This window comes from Lonchura striata, chromosome 5 (assembly GCF_046129695.1).
Source record: "Lonchura striata isolate bLonStr1 chromosome 5, bLonStr1.mat, whole genome shotgun sequence".
Classification (NCBI taxonomy): Eukaryota; Metazoa; Chordata; class Aves; order Passeriformes; family Estrildidae; genus Lonchura; species Lonchura striata.
Window position 1 is genome coordinate 17,967,660 of NC_134607.1, and position 20,372 is coordinate 17,988,031.

General features: G+C 46.8%; 1 protein-coding gene across 1 annotated transcript; it reads left to right on the forward strand.

The window, feature by feature from the left end:
- Nucleotides 1–783: 783 nt before the first annotated feature.
- On the forward strand, nt 784–18,423 carry SINHCAF (SIN3-HDAC complex associated factor). Its single transcript, XM_021539985.3, has 6 exons — nt 784–853; nt 10,514–10,661; nt 12,308–12,407; nt 13,370–13,496; nt 14,882–15,032; nt 15,889–18,423. The coding sequence occupies exons 2-6, from the start codon at nt 10,534–10,536 to the stop codon at nt 16,049–16,051; spliced, it is 669 nt and encodes a 222-aa protein (XP_021395660.1). The 5' UTR covers nt 784–853; nt 10,514–10,533; the 3' UTR covers nt 16,052–18,423.
- Nucleotides 18,424–20,372: the final 1,949 nt, after the last annotated feature.

Genomic DNA, 20,372 nt, shown 5'->3' on the forward strand with positions numbered 1-20,372 from the left:
GCTGTGTTGCGGTGATGTTGGGGCTGTGTTTGCAGGGTTGGGCTGTGTTGCAGTGATGTTTGGGCTGTGTTTGCGGGGCTGGGCTGTGTTGCGGTGATGTTTGGGCTGTGTTTGCGGTGATGTTGGGGCTGTGTTTGCAGTGATGTTTGGGCTGTGTTGCGGTGATGTTGGGGCTGTGTTTGCAGGGTTGGGCTGTGTTGCAGTGATGTTGGGGCTGTGTTTGCGGGGCTGGGCTGTGTTGCGGTGATGTTGGGGCTGTGTTGCGGTGATGTTGGGGCTGTGTTTGCGGGGCTGGGCTGTGTTGCGGTGATGTTGGGGCTGTGTTTGCGGGGCTGGGCTGTGTTTGCGGGGCTGGGCTGTGTTGCGGTGATGTTGGGGCTGTGTTTGCGGGGCTGGGCTGTGTTGCGGTGATGTTGGGGCTGTGTTTGCGGGGCTGGGCTGTGTTGCGGTGATGTTGGGGCCGTGTTGCGGTGATGTTGGGGCTGTGTTTGCGGGGCGGTCCCGCGGGGGCCGTTCCGGCGCCGGGCGGGGCGGCACGAGGCAGGTGCGGGGCGGGGGCGCGCGCCGCGCGCGTGAAGTCACCTCCGCCGCCAGGGCGGGCGCCGCCCCCGCGCGCGCTTCCCGCGCGGCCCTTTCTGCCTTAAAAGGACAACGGGGCGCGCGCGGCCGGCGGGGCTCGATTGATGAGAACGGAGCCGTGGGAACGGCGCCTGCGCAGAGCGGCCGAGGGGCGGGAGTGGGGCGGGGCGCGGGCCCGCGGGCTCGCGCGGCGGCAGAGCGCGGGGAGACGGGGAGCGCGCGCAGCGGCGGGAGCGCCGCGCACCGCACGGGTGTCGGTGGGCGCAGCGCGGCGGTGAGTGATGCTTCCCTTTCTCCCGGGCGGGAGGGAGCGGCGGGCTCAAACTGAGTTTCGTGGCTGCTTGTTTCGCGTTCTTCGGGGCGTCTTTATTATTTTTCCCTTGTTTTGTTTGCTTGTGGTGGGTTTCCTTTTATTTAATTATTCTTCTTTTGGTGCTGGGATTTATTTTTTTTCCGCGAGCTGGTGGTTTCTGTTCATTCCGAGTCACTCCTCGGAGCTTGTTCCCAGTTTTGCAGCGGCAAAAAGACTTTGCCGCCTTGAAACACTTTGACATGCGTGTGGCTTCTGTGAGCGGTGTTTCGCCCGTTTTTTTTCTTCGATTAGTAGAGTTTTAAAGGATGCGCGAGCGGAGAGGAGCGCCTCCCGCATTGTTGCGGACCCATCCCTAGAACTCTGATTTCGCCCCCCCCCCCCCCCCCCCAATCCCCCCCAATCCCAAAGTACAATTAGATCTCCAAGTCTTTAGGAGGAAAGAGTAGCCAGATCCCCATAATTTAACTCCGAAAGCAGTCCCAAGGTGCGGAGCGGGTTTGGAAAACCGGGCTGCTTGGCGATGACGGGGGCTGCAGGGCAACTTTCCCGGGCCGTGGCTACCCCGGCCCGCCACGCGGGTGGCGTGGCCCCGCCGGTGCGGAGCGGGTGCCGCAGGTGCGGCCCCGGCGCGCCCCGCAGCGCACACCTGTAGCGCTCGCTCATGAGTTGGTGCCAGCGGCGTGGCGGAGGAGAGGAGGACACGCTGGTGCCCGCCATCCCTCTCTCCCCGTGTTTCACGTGGGGAGAGTGGGGCAGTTCTTATTGTTTCCAGTTATCATTAGTAATTGCGCGGGAGTCCGAGTCCGTGCACGCTGCAGAGGAGCAAAACGCGCGGCCGTGGGCTGGCGGGACACGTGTTGTCGGTCGCACCGGTCGCGGTGTGGGGCCTTCCCCGTCCTGCCCCCGGCCCGGTGCGCGGCGTTGCTGGCGTGGGGACGGAGCGGCGACGATGGCGTCCTGCCGCTCCGTAGCTCGGTGCCAGCGCAAGCGGCTCCCGTTCCTGCCGGCGTGTGCCCGCGCCTGGCGCCAACAAGTTCTAACTCGGGGCTCCGGGGGCTGCGCAGCGCCGGGCGGCGGGGCGGGCGGCGTGCCCCCGGCGCGGCACGTAGGCAGCGCCCGGCTGCAGGGAAAACAAAGGGCTCGCATGTGCTGCGGGCGGCGCGGCTCCCCGGCGCGCCGGGGGAAAGCGCTCCTCCGCGCCCGGCGGGGGCTCGGCTCCGGGCTGGCGGGTGTCGCTGGGGTAACACTTGTCGTGCGCGGGACGGTGTTTTTTAGGGGCTGCCTGCCGATTTTGGAGGAGTTTGGAGGGGCGGGGAAACTTTGGATGCAGGCGCGCTCCGCACGGAACCGCGCTGCGCGCACGGCTCTGCGGCCGGCGGGCGGGCAGGCCCGGGCGGCCGCCCCGGGGCTGCCCCCGGGTCTGGGGGTCCGCGTCGCCCCCGTCGCGGCGTGCCCGCGTTGCCGGGAGGTCTGCGACGGCCCTTTGAAGTGAAACTGTTGCCATGTTTGAATTACGTCAGGGCCGAGCCATGAGGAACCGGCGCGGGGCGGGCGGGGAAGGGCGGGGGGCGGCGGGGCACGGTCGTCGCTGCGCCGGAACGGGGGTCCGGGTGCTCGGCGGTGCGGCCGCGGCTCCATCCCCGCTTCTCGCCGCTCCCCCCGCGCCGGATGGGGCGGCTGCTCCGCGACCGCGTGGTGGGGCGGCGTTTGCAGCGCGGGGGCCGCCTCGCAGCGCCCACCTCCGCGCTCGGGGCTTTCCTCCCTGGATCGCCGCCTTCCCCTTCCTGAGCTCTTCTAATTTATTTTTGATTTCACTCGTCTTTCGGCGACTTGAGCGCTTGGCAGCCCCACGCGGGGGGGGTGCTGCGGCCACCCGCGTGTGCGCTCCCGCGGCTCCACCTGACCGGCGGGGCCGCCCGTGAAAGTAGGTCGTGTGCCCCGGGGGGTCTTTGTTCCCGGCCCCGGCCGCCGCTCCAGCCGCCGGCGCTAACGGGGGAGCGGGGCCGTGCCCGGAGCCACGAGGTGCCCTGCGGGAGCGGCGCGACCGAGCTCTGTCTTTTTAAGCGTTTTTTACCGTTGTTATTTAGGGTTTGGCGGGTTTTTGTTTTGTTTTAATGTCGCAGTCTTGAGCCATGAAAGCGCTCCCCGTTGCGCTCTCACTTTGGTGAGGTAAAAGTTGCCGTCTCCTCTCCTACCCCTGTGTCCTGGTGTGTGTAGCTGAAGGGATTTAAAGGGACCTGCCAAACCTGTTGTTTACTCGGGCTGTCCCCGTACGCAGCGAACAGGGCTGAATCCCTCCTGCCCCGGAGCCCCCCCACCCCCAGCGATGCTTTCCTGGCGGGAACGGCCTCGGTTCATCCTACAAAGAGCCTTTTCCCCTGACTGATGGCCCGTCCTTCGGACCTACATTATTCAATTAACATTACAATTGCAAAAATCTTGGGAGCTGCCTCCCGGCGCCGTGGCTGTGCCGGCAGCCGCTGCAGGCTGCTGATGCAGGATGCTGCCCGCTGCCGTGCCCTGAACACGTGTCTGGGCTGGAGGCCGGGCCGTGCCACCGTCCCCTCGTGGCTGGGGAGCGGCAGCAGGGCCAGCGTCCTGCACTGAGCCCACAAGTGCAACAGCAGTGCGATGCTGTTTTTTACTTGGAGTTTTAATTTGGCGCTTAGGAAGGTAGCAGGCTGACAGCCGTGCACACAAGTGTTTCGCTCTTTGGATAAGGCAGTCGGTAAGGGTGATGGCTCCTCCACCAGCTCCTTTACTGCTGTGTGCTTGCTTCCAAAGCTGAGGCTGCTCCTGGCAGCCGTGTGCAGGGTGTGTGCACCCCCTTCTCACCAGCCCGCAGGCAGACAGATCCGCTGTGTAGTTGACAGCTTTTTAAAATTAAAGATTGCACAAACTTGGCACCATAGGGACAGACAGTGAACTGGAAACCTTTCTCCTGATACCAGTGGACAGTCAATGCTTTGGTACACAGGTGAGCTCTAGGTTTCTTGAGATCTGTGCTACCTGGTAGAAAAGCAGCAAGTAACAAGTCGGGATTTTCAAACACACCCATAGGCATGCAACATCCAGCTTCCACTGAAAGTAAGTGGGATTGAGTGCCAGAGCCTCTGGGAAAAATTCCTTCTCACTTCATTCTCTAAAAGAAGCTAATTGCCGTTGTATTCAGTCTTCCTTTCAGAAGAAAGTATCAGTGGCTTCTTTGTAGAAGATGTTAAGAAAGCTGATAAATTCACAGAGGCTAAAAATAAAGTTAAAACTGTGACAGTTTGTTGTCTCACTCATGCCAAACAGCTCTTTCTGTGTTAGCTAACTCTGCTTTGCATTGATTCTTAACACCTCATTTCTTGTACCTCTCATAATGACATGAACGACATCCACAGGGTCCTACATGACAATCAGCTTCATTCTTGCACCCTCTGTAGTGCTTGCTTTTTAACTCAAGAAGCCAGTGAGCTGGGACTTGAAAATTGCCCAGGCAGGGCTCCATTTCACAACTCAAGCCCTTTGCGTTTCTGTAGAATGTGCTCAGTCCAAAGTCCAAGTGAAACGACCAGTAATACTGCTTAAGGACATGGAAAAGTATCCTTTTTAATGAAGTTACTTCAGCTGTTCTGCCGAATAATTACTTCTCCTTCTGTTTCAAGTCCCCATCCAGGTATGTTGTCCTCTTTAAAAACAGCATAAAATAACCTAGTCAAAAAACACAAACCAAAACTGTTCGGTGTCTCATGATCTGAAGTGGCTGTGATGTTTTTTCAGTATCAGGTGCTCGCAGACAGCATCATAACAGCTGTGGTGACTGCACTCAGATAAGCATCACAGACTCAACTCCAGCATATGTTTGAGAACATCCCAGTTTTCCTTGCTGGGCTCCTACTCAGGCTGAACATGCTGTTAGTTATGCAATAAGAGTTTCAGCTAGGGGGAAGTCATCTTTCAAGATGGAATGTCTGCAGGTGGGACAGGTTTGGATTTATTTTTTCTCCTTATGCAAATCTTGCTGGTTATTGTTTTCATGCTTTGGCCTATCCCTTCTGGAGCACTAACCACATGGCAGTTCAGAGGAACACCCACGTGGCTTAGCCTTTCAGTTCTCTAGCTTGAATGAGTTACGAACTTCCTTCCCAGGGAAGATCCAACAGGTGAGTAGGCTTCTTTATGACTTGACTGCTTCTTAAAATGGAACCAGGAACAGTTTATGACTCAGGATGCCATGGAGACTCAAACATGGGGAAGAAATGTCTGATTTGATTTTTGATACAAGCTTAGTAGTTGCTGCTAAGGTGCATTGGCTGTGCTGAGATTTCACTCCAGCACTGAGCACACAACAGTAGCTATGGATATCTACCAGCAAAAGAGGAAAGATTCCTGAAGATGTGGTTTTGACCTTCTCTGGTTTTGCTGAACTCATCAAGTGACAACTCCACTGTGTGCTGTGGCATTCAGATGTTCCTGGTAAATACAGCTTTCCTACAAGTAATGTTGTTTTGGGTGGAGAGAGGAAGGAAAGTGGAAGGAAAATCTGAGGATATAGAATACACTGTACAGAATGTACAATTCCAAGGTTATTGATTGCTGGTTATTAGTATCTCTGTTTTAAACTATAGGGAGAGATGACAGTAAGAAATTTTTTTTTTTTTTTTTGAGGGATTCAATCTTAACTTTTCTTCCAAGCGTTTTTTTGCAGCAGCCTGTGAACTCCGGGGAGGTATGTTTATGTTGCTTCTCTGATACAGATCAGTTCCTCTGTTGATGTACTATTCTCTGTCTTACAGCTGATTTGCAATAGAGGTACTGCAGTTTATTTCAGCAGAGGGACAGGCTCAAGAATTTATTGTGAGATGAGCAACTCTGCTTCTGGCGCCGTACACAGCTCTGGAAGCATTTTTCATGTATGTGCATGTGCCCGGGTGTATGCTCTTGCAGATGCAAAAGCCAGAGTACCTATGTACATTCTATATTAAGGCATCTGTTTAGTTCCCTCTAAAAGAAGAAAAAAAAAAAAGTGTAATTTTGGCTATGTTTCTTATTCCAGTGAAATAATGTAGGGATGACAATTGTGAGATTTTTACTGACAGGAACCGGCTGCATCAACATATGTAGGGTAGATGATGGTACTTTTCTTTAGCCCAGCTTCAGGGAGGCTGTGCCAAGGCTGTTGTGTACACAGAAAGGGAAATCAAATCGTTGTTCTCCTCTCTGACAAAGGTACTGGCAGTTCTGGATTGTGCAAAGGGGGAATGATTGCAGGCCAGAGAGGGGAGATGGGGAGAGAGGAGGATACTAAGTATTTGGACTGGTATGCCTCTGCTCTCCCATAACTCCAGGGAATGTTTCTGTTTCAGCTTTGCAAGAAGCAGGTGAGCGTGTTCATTCCCACTGGCCTGGTAATTGTGTTACAAAGGGAGACATGCCTGTCTTCTAGGAATTCTGTCCTTGCTATTATAAAAGGTTTTCATTCTTCTTGGGTGATCAGAAAGAATGCAGAAGGAATCTGGAAAAGCAAATGAAAGTGGCTCAGCTTACTTTAAGATCTAAAGGAGTTCAGAAGTTCTCCCCTGACTTGAAAACTTAATGAGCATCTGAAGCAATGCCTCCTTTTAATTTGTATCATCAAATTAAATTTTGCAAAGAAAACTAAACACTAAATTCTAGTCCTGACAGGTAACAAAAACATGAAACTATTTTCACACACATGCGTCTTTGTACCAGCCTTTCACTAAGGTAATAAGCAGGGTGTGGGGATTTTTTAGATTTCCCACTACTTTTCTCTTTCTGACTTTACTGTTCTCTTTTGCAAGACAAGTTTCTATTTTTGATGCTGCTTTTTCAAAAGTGAGAGGGCAGAAGAATGGAGAGAGCACTTTCCTGGAGACTTTTCTGAGTCCATTCAGGTTGCTAAAGCAGTTGTATAAAGCAGAACTTGAATGAATAGCAACTTCTGCAGGGAGGAGCTGTGGAGAGGGAGACCAGGGAGGGAAGAGGATCACTCTTTCCCTGGCCTGGGGGAATACTGCTTTCCCACTACTGCAGATAAATCTTAAATTCTGCAGAATGACAGATAACACACTGTTAAGATTTCTGATTCTTTTTTGGAGATCTGTCTTTCTCACTTCTGTGCAGCTGCTGATATATTTTAATAACATGCTTAAATTGGCAAATAATAACAACGTTAAATAGCATTAATAACATGCTTAGATTTGGCAGAATTATGTTGTGTAATGCTTTTTACTTCTAGGCAAGTTACTTTGATTTGCCATCTTTTTTATCTATCCCAAATTTCACGTGGTTAAAGTTCCACAGCTAAGATTCAGGTGTTAGGGCAGCTGGCATCTTAAATCCCTGGTTCTAATTCAAGATCTAAATTGCAAAGCTTTCAAATTAAACCTTTTAAAGGACACAGTCATATTTACTTCTATGTCCATATTTGCTATTAAGCTCTCCAGCTGACAGAATATTTAGTGTATAATGATTAAATGGCAACTGTTTAGGATTAAATGTGTAACTGGACTGACGCCTTCCATTTATAACTGCACTTGGATGCAGTTGTCAGAGAAATCTGTTTAACTTGTGGTTTTGCTACTAGCTCTTCCCCATTCAGGCATTATGTGTGGCAATACCATTGCTGACCATTCATCAAGTGGGAAACAGATGGCACTAGTTTCCCTTCTATTGAAGGATGGTGTTGAAAGGCTGCTCCTGTGAAAATGGCAGCAATGATGCAAGCCAAAATATTTTCAGAATATATGTGTTTTCCAGTCTTTGCCAGAACATTGATTATAAAACGTGCATCTTATTCTGCGGTGGTATTTATACAGAGACACCTTATCACAGAGATCACTTTATCACTGTCTGGATTCATGGAAGAAACTTGGTTAGAAAGAAAACTGCATTGTTGGTAGTTGTTTCTTGCCACATAGCAGTCAAGATTTTCTTGCTGCTTGAGTTTGGCAGCACAAGTGGACTTTGTGTCTGCGATTAGTCTTTGACTTTCTAAAGAAAAGTACCAGACCACAGATTTAACATTGGAGTAGTCAAACAACTTCTAAAATTGCTGTTTGGAAGTTGAAAATTCCCAGGTGAGCACGTTGTTGGATCTCCAGAGGCTTGCTGAGCAATGTCCTCAAGAGTATCTCCTGAAGAAGGTGCTAAGAAACAAAATACTCAAAGCATTTGCCTAGATACTCTGTTATTTTCTTGACAAGCCAGGAATATTTACCTGATTTGGCTGTGCATTAATTTGCTACACGTCCAGCAGAGGCTGGAGTAGTTCTGAGACTTAACCATCCCTCCATGAGTCCATTCAGCAGGTCACTACTTAGATACCTTCTTTTACTTACTGCATCTACCCCTGCCTTCAGGCCAATGCTGTACTAATACAGGGAGCAGTGAATCTCCTAAAAAGCCTGACACTATTTGGGGTGACTTTGCTGGATATTTGCACAAGTTAACCTTGGGAGAATGTTGCCCTAGGTGAGCTCCTTGTGCTGCAGTAAGTAATTGTGCTGAAGAAAGTAATTCAGCACTTAAGCCTGTGGAAGACAGCGTGACCTGGGACAGGAGGGAAGGAAGGACTTATCCTCTCCATCTCTCTCCTAGGCCTGGAGGATCTCCTTGGCGTTCAGCTTGAGCAAGTCCCTTACCATCAACAGGCTCTACAAGTCAAGGCAAGTTTTATGGAGAGTTGAGTCTTCCTAAATGTTGGTGCAGTAGTAATTGCAAAGAGCCACAACCTCAATGAGCCCCAGGTGGTCTCATATATGCTAGACTGAAATGCAAGCAAGCATGTACACTTTCAGCTGGAAATGGGTTCCTTGATTGATTTTGTGTCTGAGTATTAGCCAACAATATTGGATAAGATTTTTACTTTTGTTCTCTGGAGTGTGGGAAATTGCATGTTTATTTTGCTGTGCTCCTGTACTCTTGATATTCCTTCTGGGGTGGAGGGATGTATTTTCACCTCTGTGTAGGACTGTACATGGGCTGGGTGGTCCCCTAGCTTTTGCTGTGGTCCTGCAGAAGTGCACGGGATCTTTTCCTGTTGCACACCATTCCCCGTCAGATGGGTGAGTGTGATGCTGGGTATGGTCATTTTGTGGAAGCGTGTTTCTGACCTCACCTGAACCTGCTTTTCAAAATATTTTATTGCCATAATGATGTGGCAAGTCCTGGCAGTGTAGACAGAAGACTTCAGATTATTTTTCTCTGTACCACTGGAGGGTTAAATTTTTTTAAAGCAGTGGGAACCTATTCTCCTGGGGCTTCCTGCAGCCTGTCCCCTCTCTGAGCCCTTGGTGCGTGGTGAGCAGCAGAGGTGGCTGCTCGCTCCTTGCAGCAGGTGGTGGAGGCAAACCTTGCACCAGGGTCTATTCAAAAGAGAACATCTTGGAACAGTCCCTGCCTGCGTTATGAGACAGAGCCTGTGTGGCCTGTGAGGACTTGCTGTGTGTCCAGGCCCAGTGCCAGGAGAGCAGCAGCTTTGCTCAGGTGTTGGTTTGGGTTTTGAAGCGCTGTGGGAACCCTGTTTGCTCTGACAGCGTCTTATGCTGTGCCTGACAGGGGTCTGCACTGGGGAATAACCAACTTAGGAGAGAACTGGCTTGGTGGGGGGTCAGCATGTGTTGAAGGGTCTCTGTCATGGTGACTGCAGTGACTAACTTGAGAAGTTTCTGCCTGGAAGATGGCTCCACTGTATGATACCTGCTCTGATGGCAAATCCCAGCCTTGGTGTACTGAAAAGAATAGGATCCCTGAGAGCAGGAGGGCATTCTTGGCTTCCTGGGCTTGAGCCAGGTTTGCAGAGCTGGTGATTACAAAGCAACAACTTCCCTGTAACTGGAGTTCCATCCTTGTTGGCAGGGCATGTGTGGTAGGCACATGCTGAGATGTGCCCCAGGGTCCTGCTCCCTGGCCCTTTCTTTCCTAGCTGGGTTTCCTTCCCATGGAAAGCAGGGTGGGGACGGCAGGAGGCTGAGAACAGAGCATGTGCTGACATGGAGCTGGGATGCTCACCCAGGCCCTGAGAACAGAGAAGTGCTCCCGGGTCCTGCAGTGCAGACAGGGCCATTGAAGGCTGGGTGGGACTCCACCCTGCTGTTTTTAGAGCAGCTTTTCAGGTATGTCTGCCCTACAGCCCCGGGGGTATGACTGCAGTTCATTTCAAATGACTCCTACTCACTCTCAGCAGAGTTTGCCAGGGGTGTTTCCAACCAGCACCCCTGGTTGGTGATGAAGTAGTTCAGTGACCCAGAGTTCAGCTGCCAGCTCCTTGTCCATGGGCTTGGGCAGGTTCACACAGCCTATTCTGCAGCCTGTTCTGCCACATGCACAATGCTTTCAGTGGCCAGGTTGGCTTCATTCGCACATCTGGGTTGTGCTGCCTGTAGATGTGCCCTTGGAGTAGATTTGTGCAGTAAATGAGCTTGTTATGGGTCCTGCTGGGTATTGCTTAATATTTCAGCTGTTAATTATAGAATTTCTTTAACTACTGTATTCTAGGTGCATCTGTTCTTCTGAGGCAACGTGGGATAAAAAAACTATGCCCTAATCTAGCAGTTTTTTTCCTTTCATTATCTAACAGTGATAATTAACACCAGTTTCTGTTTGTTTGCACAGGGTACAGCTGGGAGGAAAAGATGTTTGGCTTTCACAAACCGAAGATGTACCGGAGTATAGAGGGCTGCTGTATTTGCAGAGCTAAGTCTTCCAGTTCTCGTTTCACTGACAGCAAACGTTATGAAAAGGATTTCCAGAATTGTTTTGGGTAAGATTCCCACCTTAGTCAGCATTTTTGGCATTGATCTCCAAGCTGAAAACCTGCTGTACTGTCCTCCTTGCTCTGAAAGCCTGAAAGATTAAGTTAGCAGAGGGGAGTGGTGGAGGAAGGCTGCCTTTGGCTTCCTCACAGCTTTCTTGGGCAGACCAGGAGGGGCTGGATCCTCTGCTGCTGTGTATGATACCATTTGATTTTCAATTTGATTGTCACTGCCAAGGGAGAGCTGGTAATTCATAACACCAAAGGATCAGGCTCGTGCCTCTCCCACCTCCCAGCATGTGCAAGGATTTTAGACTTCTCTCAGTGCATTTTCTGCTGGTTCCATAGAGGTGTAAACAGCTACATAACAAAGAACTCTGCAGATCCATGGGAGCTTTCTGTGGCTCTGAAGATTCAAGAATGTTAGATAAGACTTGATGAGCAAATATTCAGTAGTTTCAGCAGGGTTTCTGTAGAGTACCTTGTTACAAATATTGGTGTCTTTTGTCTAATAGGACACAGCAATGTGTTATTAAAACTTCTCATTGGAAAACCATTATCTTGGAAGATGATTAGCTTTCCAGTTAGGAAATGTTTCTTGAAAGCATTAGTAAATCTATTCTTGTACCACTTACTGTGATCTTTGAATTTTTTTTAATACTTTTGAAGAGTTTGCAATTTTGTAGAAAATTCACAAATTTTCCCCACTTTTTCTAGAAGCACTCTTTTCATGCATTGAACTTCAGAGTGCTTTGTATTTACCTTGGATTTTGGTACACAAGTCTGGTGCTGGCAGTTTTCCTTATCATATTTCTTCACTACTGTCCTTGGCAGTCAAAGACTGTGTACTGTGTGCAGATCCATTGTTTTTCTTTTTTTTGGTGGTTGTTTTTTTTGACTGCAGTAAAGCAATTTGCAGTTTACCAGGACCACTGTTGTTGTGCTATCTCAAATATGTTTGCCAAGGTAAAAATGCAGACTAAACACTGGGCAAATAATGGTTTTCTGAGCCTGCCTCATTCAGCTATAAATGATCCAAAGTTTTCCTATTTAATTAGCTGAAAAATTCTACCGTGCTTCCCTGCTATATTTCTTTTAGCATGGATTAGCAGTAGAGATGATTCCTGAGGAAAGCTTGTTAGAGGGAGCAAGTATTGCTGTCATTCCAGTGACTGCTGTTCCTGAAACCTTATCCTGTGCTTGTGTGGGAGTGTGTTAGGTGATGTTTGTTACTAATCCTTGAAGCTCTGTGGGAAAGTTAAGACATGAGTAAGCTTTTGATGTTTGTTCCCAAGTGTATGTTTGAATAACATGATTATTCCTCCTGCTCCAAAGTAAGCAATCCACTGCAATTGTGTCTTGGTTTTGGGGGAAAAGATTCCAAAACCTGCAGGTGATGGGACTGTTGTTTTCAGTGCCCCTCTGGGAGGCAGAATTGTGACACCTTTTTATTTCTGTGTGGAAGATGCTTTCTGAAAGTGAGACCTGGTCTTTAAATGGCACTGTTTGAGCATCCCAGGTGACCTGTAATGTCAGAAAAAGAGTGTTTCAAAACCCTTCTTATTCATCAGTTTTTATTTACTTCTTGCTGTTACCAAGTGGGGGTGTGCTTTTATTAACTGTTGTTTAGTGATCTTTGCTTTTGTTTTTACCAGGCTCCATGAAGCTCGCTCAGGAGATATTTGCAATGCCTGTGTGCTTTTGGTGAAAAGATGGAAAAAATTACCAGCAGGGTCAAAAAAAAACTGGAATCATGTTAGTAATTTATTTCTCTTCCGCCCCAAAACTTCTCTTTCTGGAGAGGGGAGGTGCTGGCAGGGGTTTGGGGTTTGCTCTTTCACCCACACTCTCCCTTCCCACCCTCAGCATCTCTAAATCCTTCCTGGAGTGTTTACTGCTGTGTGGCTCCTACCTGCTTATGTGCAAATGGTGATTATGCAAGCCTGAGATGCAGTCACAGACTGACTTACCTTGTAATTCCTTGTTTTCAGAAGCTCCTAACTTTATCCAAAAGTTTCTTATAGTATGCAAAAAAACACAAAACCAAAAAACATTTCAAGTTTGGCCTTTATTCAAAAACGGTTCTTTTTGTTTTTTTTTTTTTCTTTACCAGGCAAAGTGACTTGCTCACGCAACACATTAATCAATCTCATTTAATCAGATAATTACAATGACTAATAATCTTGCAGCTATTTTCACTCATATATTCTGTTTTGATATGTCTAATTCAATTCAGGCCTAAGGCTGGAAGGATGATCATGATTTCTTGTGTATATAATAATCTTTATCCAGGATGCCTTGATAGTAATGGGTGCCATAACTATAGTTATTACTACCACTAGCTTTCCTCAAAAGTTAAATTTATGACTAAAAAAAATACAGGGCAAATGCTTGGCAGACAATCTTAACTGAACCTCTATTAGCTTAAAAAATATTTGGTTCTAAACTGAATGATTTAAAAATGGGAAGTTGGCAAAAGTTGAACCAAATGTGCTTTTTAAAGTAGTTTGCTGCGTTTTCCTGCAGACTCAGCCTCTTGCAGAGGCTGAGATTTAGCCAGATTTAAATGAAACATAAGAGTGTCTGTACACAGAACTGCCTTGGATTAACTTAAGGAGATTTTGAACACCTTCTGCCAAATCACTTACTGTGTCTTGACTGGGGCAATCCCTGGGCATGATGCACAAGTATTTAAACCTGAATTTTCTCTGTACTAGGTGGTAGATGCCAGGGCTGGACCCAGCCTTAAAACAACATTGAAACCAAAGAAAATGAAAACTCTCTCTGGAAGCAGAATAAAGAGCAATCAAATCAGCAAACTGCAAAAGGAATTCAAGCGGCACAGTAAGTGGATCCAAAGAGATTTCAGCCATAAACTTCAGCCTCCCCTAACACAGCCCACTGTTAACTGGCCAAGCTGAATCACCCTCTAGATTTGGTTGTGCACACTCCCACGTTTGGACTCTCCCTGTTTTTACAGCCTCTTGTCCTCTGAGAGTTTTGGGAGGGTGTGGAATGAGAAGGAGGAGCTTGTGTGCAAGGTGGGCTGCAAGACAGAGGTGGAGAAGTGGCAAGGGGGCACAAGGAGTCTGGCTGGAAAGTGCAGGCAGTTGTAGCTTATGTTCCACACTTAAATGACATAACCCTAGAAAGAACATCTTGGGCAAAGATCTCATTGAAACTGAAGATGGAAGAGGCTTCTCCCTGCGTTCAGTAATGTGCTATAGCCATTTTAAGTTCTCTTTTCCCAAAAAAGTACATACTTTTTAACATAGATTCACACAAACCCCCCCCTCCCCTGCTTAAATTCCTACCATGTTTCCTTATACCTTCCTCTGCCAGTCTCAGTGATTTCTTTCCAGTAGCACATGGACTCTCCAAGCAGATTTGGATTCATAGCTTTCCAACAAAACCATCTGCCAGTTATGTTCTAAATGTGTGTCAATACTTAAGGCTTTTCTTCTAAAGCAAACATTCCAGCTTCTTTACTATTGCTGACTTGGGTATCTCTCTCTCTCTTTCAATTATCCTACCTAGTCAGAAGGAGAAGTCTCCAAATAATCAGTAAAGGCCCTGACCCAATGAGCTTTTATGTCCTCATTTAAGGCACTGCAGTTAATTTATTGTGTCATTAGCTGCCAGAGATGGCAGCTGAAAGGTAGGAGAGCAAGACACTGTTAAGGTGTGTCTGCACTGGGCCTGTAGCTCCTGGTCTTGATCCAGCAAAAGCTCAGTACTACCTATCACATAATGAGAATATATATATATATAATGCACTATTGGGAAGAGCTTTGCAGCACTTTACCTGAAAGAATGAGAAAGACTGGAACACAGATCTTCACTGTCTTGAGGGATCTCCTAGTGATTTCAGAGTGTGGCCTGTGTAGGCTATGTTTGAGAGCCAGAAGCTGAATCCTGATCCTGAACCTCTTTCCAATCCCTCGTGTAAAAGGACTGTCTCCACTTCTGAGGGCTGTTTCACAAATCCTGACACTCTATATTGAAATGGGCAAGAGCAGGCAAAATAAATGGGTTATCATTGATAGGTTTTTCTTGTTAATTAAAACGCATCTCGCCTCTGCTCCCAATCCACAAGTCAGGAGGAGGGTAAGTCGTTGGATGCATGTCCTGATCTTTGCATTTCTTCTTTGCCCTGCAGATTCTGATGCCCAGGAGGGTAAGTCGTTGGATGCATGTCCTGATCTTTGCATTTCTTCTTTGCCCTGCAGATTCTGATGCCCACAGCACAACTTCAAGTGCCTCCCCAGCTCAGTCGCCCTGCTACAGTAACCAGTCGGACGATGGCTCTGACACAGAGCTGAGCGCTGGGGCCAGCAGAACACCAGTGTTCTCCTTCCTAGATCTCACATACTGGAAAAGGTAAAAAGCAGCAGAACATGCCCTCTGTGCAGGCAGCAAGCTCACCTTGCATATATACTGTTTGATTCTGCCTCCTCATCCTGATTTGTTACCATTTAAGTAACAGGGCATACAACATCTGTCTGTTCATGCATGGAAAGAGACATTTTCCCCTGTCTACCTTCAGTTCCCTAAACACTAAAACAGTTGCTGGAAAATACTTTTGCTGGTTTTGGCAGTAGCAGTCTGTCATTATCTCTTCTTAAAACTATGCCCTGTAGATATGGTATGTTGCTACATAGAAGAGTGCTCCCAGCTTGCCAGCAAAACATAGCATTTGATTTGGTTGACCTGTGATGGTAGTCATTTGGGAAAAAAAAAGAAAAACCCTAAAAAACAAGATCCTGGAGTGGGAGGAAAACCACAAGGTTTTCTGTGACCTGAGCTTATTATCTTTTATTGCATGTTGTGACACAGTAATCCCTTGTTTAGCTAATTGCTCAATTGAAATTGTTGTGACTTTGCTGCCTCCTCTCAAATAATATTTGCAAGTGCATTGTAGCCAAGGTTAGTTCAGACCAGATGGCTGTGTCTGAAACTTCTCTGGGAAGCAAAGTTGGAGACTTGGTTTTTGTATAGACATGTTTGGGGTTTTTTGCTTTTTATTTGTTGTTTTGTTTTTTGTTTTGTTTTTTTTTTTCCCTAAGACCTGTTGCTGATTTAGACACGGATTTGTTTTCTGTTTGTGATCAATCTTTCTGCCCCTGTCCTCTGGGCTGGAGGCTCAATAAAGTAGTGTCTAGGGTCAGACATACTTTTTGCATGTGAATTCTGTGTATTCTAAACAAAGTATCTGTCTCCCTGCCATTTCTTCCAGGCAAAAGGTCTGCTGTGGAATTATTTACAAAGGGCGTTTTGGAGAAGTCCTCATAGACACTCATCTTTTCAAACCTTGTTGTAGCAATAAAAAGTCTACCACTGAAAAGCCAGAACAAGAAGGGCCCCAATCTCCAGCAATCTCCACCCAAGAGGAGTGGTGACTTCCTTGGATAGCTGCAGAAGGTTATACAGATCCTCTTACTCTGGAAAAATACTAGAAAAGTGACTATTCACTTTGGACACCTGCTATGCTGCCAAAAGACTATTCCCTAGAACTGTTTTGGGTTTTACTGCTACGATTTCCACAAACTCTGAAGCCAGTTTGTATCCTTTCAGAAAGACTGTACATAATATTTAAGATGCTATGGAACACTTGGCAAAGCTGAATGCTGCTGCAAGGTTGTCTAATTTTCCCCCACACTCACTTCCCAAGTGAATATGAGGATGGGGTTTGTATATTAAAGTATATGTAGTTCATGTTTCTGTACTGAAAGAAGCAGTGGTTGTAAGGCTTTTTTTTTTTTTTCTTTAAAAGTTGGTTGGCAAACTTCCTAAATTCCCAAGAAAATATTTCATTCTTAGACATGTATGAGTCAGTAAGATTAACTAATACATAGAAATGTTATAAGTCACCTCTCTAGTTATATAAATATATATTTTTAAAGGTGTGGCGATTTCACCCTATACTACTGACATAACAAAGAGAAATATTTCATCCCTCCCATGTGACACAGACTGGTAATCTGCAGACATCTCTACTTCAAGTGGTAGCTATCTGAGAAGCCCTCCAGCATAAAAGTGCTCTTGAGAAGGGGGTGGGAGAGCTCTCCACCTGGCTAAGGATTAAGATTTACCTAAGAACTGAACATAGCAAAATGGGAGGTTACTATTGTTTTTTAAGCCAGCAGTGGGCAGCCTGGGCTTGGTGTAGTAACCCCTGGTGGTTAGAGAGATGGACCAAGAAACATCCTGATGCCCAAGTCAGGTGTAGATGGCAGCCAGAACTGAGTAACTGCTCTCTGTTGGCCCAGTGCAGCTGAAATGTGACCACAAACAAGACTCCTCCTGCTTTTGGACCTGACAAAGAACCAAACCCCTTGCTAAGCAAATTAGGCTCTGGTCCAGGGTTATAATCTGGTTGCAGTCTGGGGTTTGAATTCACAATAACTGTTTTGAAACCCTTCCCTCTGCAGTGCTTTTCTGTGTTTGGGTTTTGCTGGGGGTTTTGTTTGTTTGTTTAAGCAACTGCCACATCAACACTTCTGTGAATATTGAATCTGAAAAGTTCTGCTAAGAATGGTGCTGTTCTGAATCAAGGCAGCAGCTCTGTTTGCATATGTGATCAAAAGATAATACTTTCTGCACAGATTCCCAGACAAGCTCATGTGCAAATCGTTGTGACACTCCTTCAAACTCTGCTTTGCCTCTAGGGTGGAAGCAGCTTCCGGGAAGACTGTGCTGCAGTTTTAGCTCCCAGTTGCTTCACCTTCCTTTATGAAGGTTTTACTTGTGTGAGTTGGGAATTCTGCTTTTTGTTTGGTTGTTTTTTTTCCTGGTTTTAGGGGGAGGGAGGATTTTTTTTTTTACTATTACTCTTTTGGGATATCCTACAATGGATTACTACATGGTGTGATTCTTGTAGGTGTCCGGTGTAGGGCCAGGAGTTGGAGTTGATCCTGATGGGTCCCTTCTACTCAGCGATTCTATGATTCTAAGCTTTCCTTTTTTGTGAGAGTCATTGGCATAATACTGTGGTGGGTAGGGTTTAGGACTGGATTTCCATGTAGTCTTGGTTCCTGAAACAGGAATACTTAGCAGATGAAAATATAGATAGGGAAAGATATGCAGGTTTTAAGAGGAGCCTCTACCCTCAAAGCTTTTTTTTTTTTCTTTCTTTTTTCCTCCTGTTGGGTCAGCCAATCTCTGGAGAGAAAGAAAATCAGGGGAAACAGGGCTTTGACTTATCACAGCCTTACAGCTTAGAGCTTTCCTTGGACTCATTTTGCTTTTCCTAAACACTGAAGTTCTTAAGGGAGGACAAAGCTGCTTTACCTTGCTTTTATTCTCATCCAAATAGAATCATTCAGGTTGGAAAAGATCTAAGCCCATTGAGTCCAGCCACAGATATAATGGATACTTGATTGTATAAAGGCATAACTAGGTTGATCACATCTAATAAGGGCTTGAGCAAGAGTCCTTGCTGTGTTTGCAGACACCTATTTCATTAATTTGTGTTTTCAGCATCAGTAATTCTGTACACCTAAGAAGGCTGCAGTGTGGATGTGCTCTGATACGGATCATCTCTTCTGTATTTATTTATTTATTGCTAGATTTCAACTACCAACTGCTTCCCCTACTCCCTCCCACCTCTTCCATTCCCAGTAGTAATGCAAAATGAGTAGTCATGCACTTTGTATTAATGTATTAGAAATCTATGGAACCTGTTTTGTACTTTTATACTGTTCAGACACTTGTAATCCAAACTTTGTTTTTACTAGGGTAATGAATAAATTTAGTCTTATTTAGAAAATAAGCAACTTCTCCTGTGTTTATTTCAGCTCTGTTCTTCTGTTTATTAGATTTAGTGTTGGAGCCAGCCCAGGCAACCCATGTTTCTATTTGAACAAGACCAAGCCTTTTTCTGAGGGGGTGTGAGGTGATTCCCTTCCTATTTAATTTGGAAATAAGACCAGAGCAAGGGAGGGAGGTGGTGTTTGTTGTGACAGACAGCTGTCTCAGGACAGAATCACAGCTTTCCCTTGGCACTGTGCATGTGTCAGGCATTCCTTTAGTGGTGTGGGTGGTGCTGGCAGTCCATGTTCCCAGGGGGCTTGTTCTCTTTCTAGTTCACCAGCATTCATCAAAGGTCAGCTGAAATAACAGCATGGAAGGGTTGGTGCTGACAGCATTTGGAAACGTCCCTTTTCAAATCCACAGGAGTTGGTGGAACAGACTCGTGCTCCTCTGTTGGAGCCTGGTGTGTCCCTTCCCACAGCAGGCACAGGCATCTGGATGAGCTCCAGCAAACTGGTTGGGAGCAAGGTCTCTGGTAGGAGCTGTCAGTGAGGAACTGAGTTTAGAAGATAATGGGGAAAACTGCAACCTTAAGCACAATGGCTTGTTGCAAGAGGCTGTTTTGAACTTCGGTGGGGATGCTGATTTATTCCTGCTGATGTGCTGGCTGTTTTCTTACAAATTGAGCATGATGATATTCAGAGATGTCAGAAAGCTGTGCATAGACTGCCAGATTGTAGTACAATAGCATCTGGTTTTGACATTTTCATTATCTACTGTAGATGCCTAAACATATCTTGGGCATAATTCAGTTCACCTGAAATGTAAAGTTTGTGTAAAGTCACTGAAGAGAAGCAGATGCACCAAAAGGTGGTTTAAAGCAGGTAACCTTCTGTGTAACCCATTATTTGCAACTTTCCACTCTATTTGAAATAATTAGTTCCTTTACTCTCCCTTAGACTGCTGCTGCACACCAGTGGCTACAGCTACTGTCAGGGTCACCTCTGGGTGCTGAGGACATCTGTGCTGACGGAGAGAGGGCTTTGTGGGGCAGAAAACAGGGTTACAGCTGTGGAGGAGGAAGATCCTCTGGGAACACTGGGGAAGCATCTTCAGAGCACCTGGGTTAGCTGTTGCAATGACATCTGCTAAAATGCTTCACAGTGCACACACTATAAAGGTGCTTTACAGAGGATTGTATTGAAAGATGAGAAAAACAGCATGGGACAAGAAGCTATTTTGTTGGGGGCTATCAGTGGACAAGGAGCAGATCCATGATTTCCAAAACCTGAGCTGGGCATCTAGTGCTGCTGCTGAAGCATGCAATGGCAAATTCTGTTTGCTTTTTTGTGGTGCTGCATGAAGAGTCATTTTATTCTATCTGTACAGTTTTGAAGTCTCTGTGACTTCTACAGCACTGAACCTGAGACATGCTTTCTGAGGAGATGATTGGGTCCCATCCAGTCCCAGTGACCAAAAAGTTACAGCTCTTATGAAGTCATATAAAAAACTTAATTTTAATATAATGTAAGAAAAAGGGAAACTAAATGGTTCTTGTACCACCTAATATAATTTTTTAGGTTGTCCAGATCAGCGGTAAGAGAGTCTGACATGTATTCTGCAGATCTGGTGCTGCAAGTGTTAACATCAGAGACACAACTAACTCCTTTTTGGCTTTAATTTTCTGTCTCCTTCCCCTGAACATTTGTCCATGAAGAGGAAAGGGAGCATGTGTCCAGCTTCTGTCCAGCTCCTCTTTCTCAGACACTGGAAGTGACACCAGGGAAATGCTGATGGCTTGTTCCATAAAAACAGTCTACAGTAAAGCAACACAAAACCTGTGCTCCTTTTCAGGGTAACTGTATGTAGGGTTTGTAAAGCTGTTGCGGAGCTACTTGGTCATATATGGGGCATCATGTAGCCAACCCAGCCTTTTCAGGAAACCCCATTTTGCTCTTCCACGTTTGT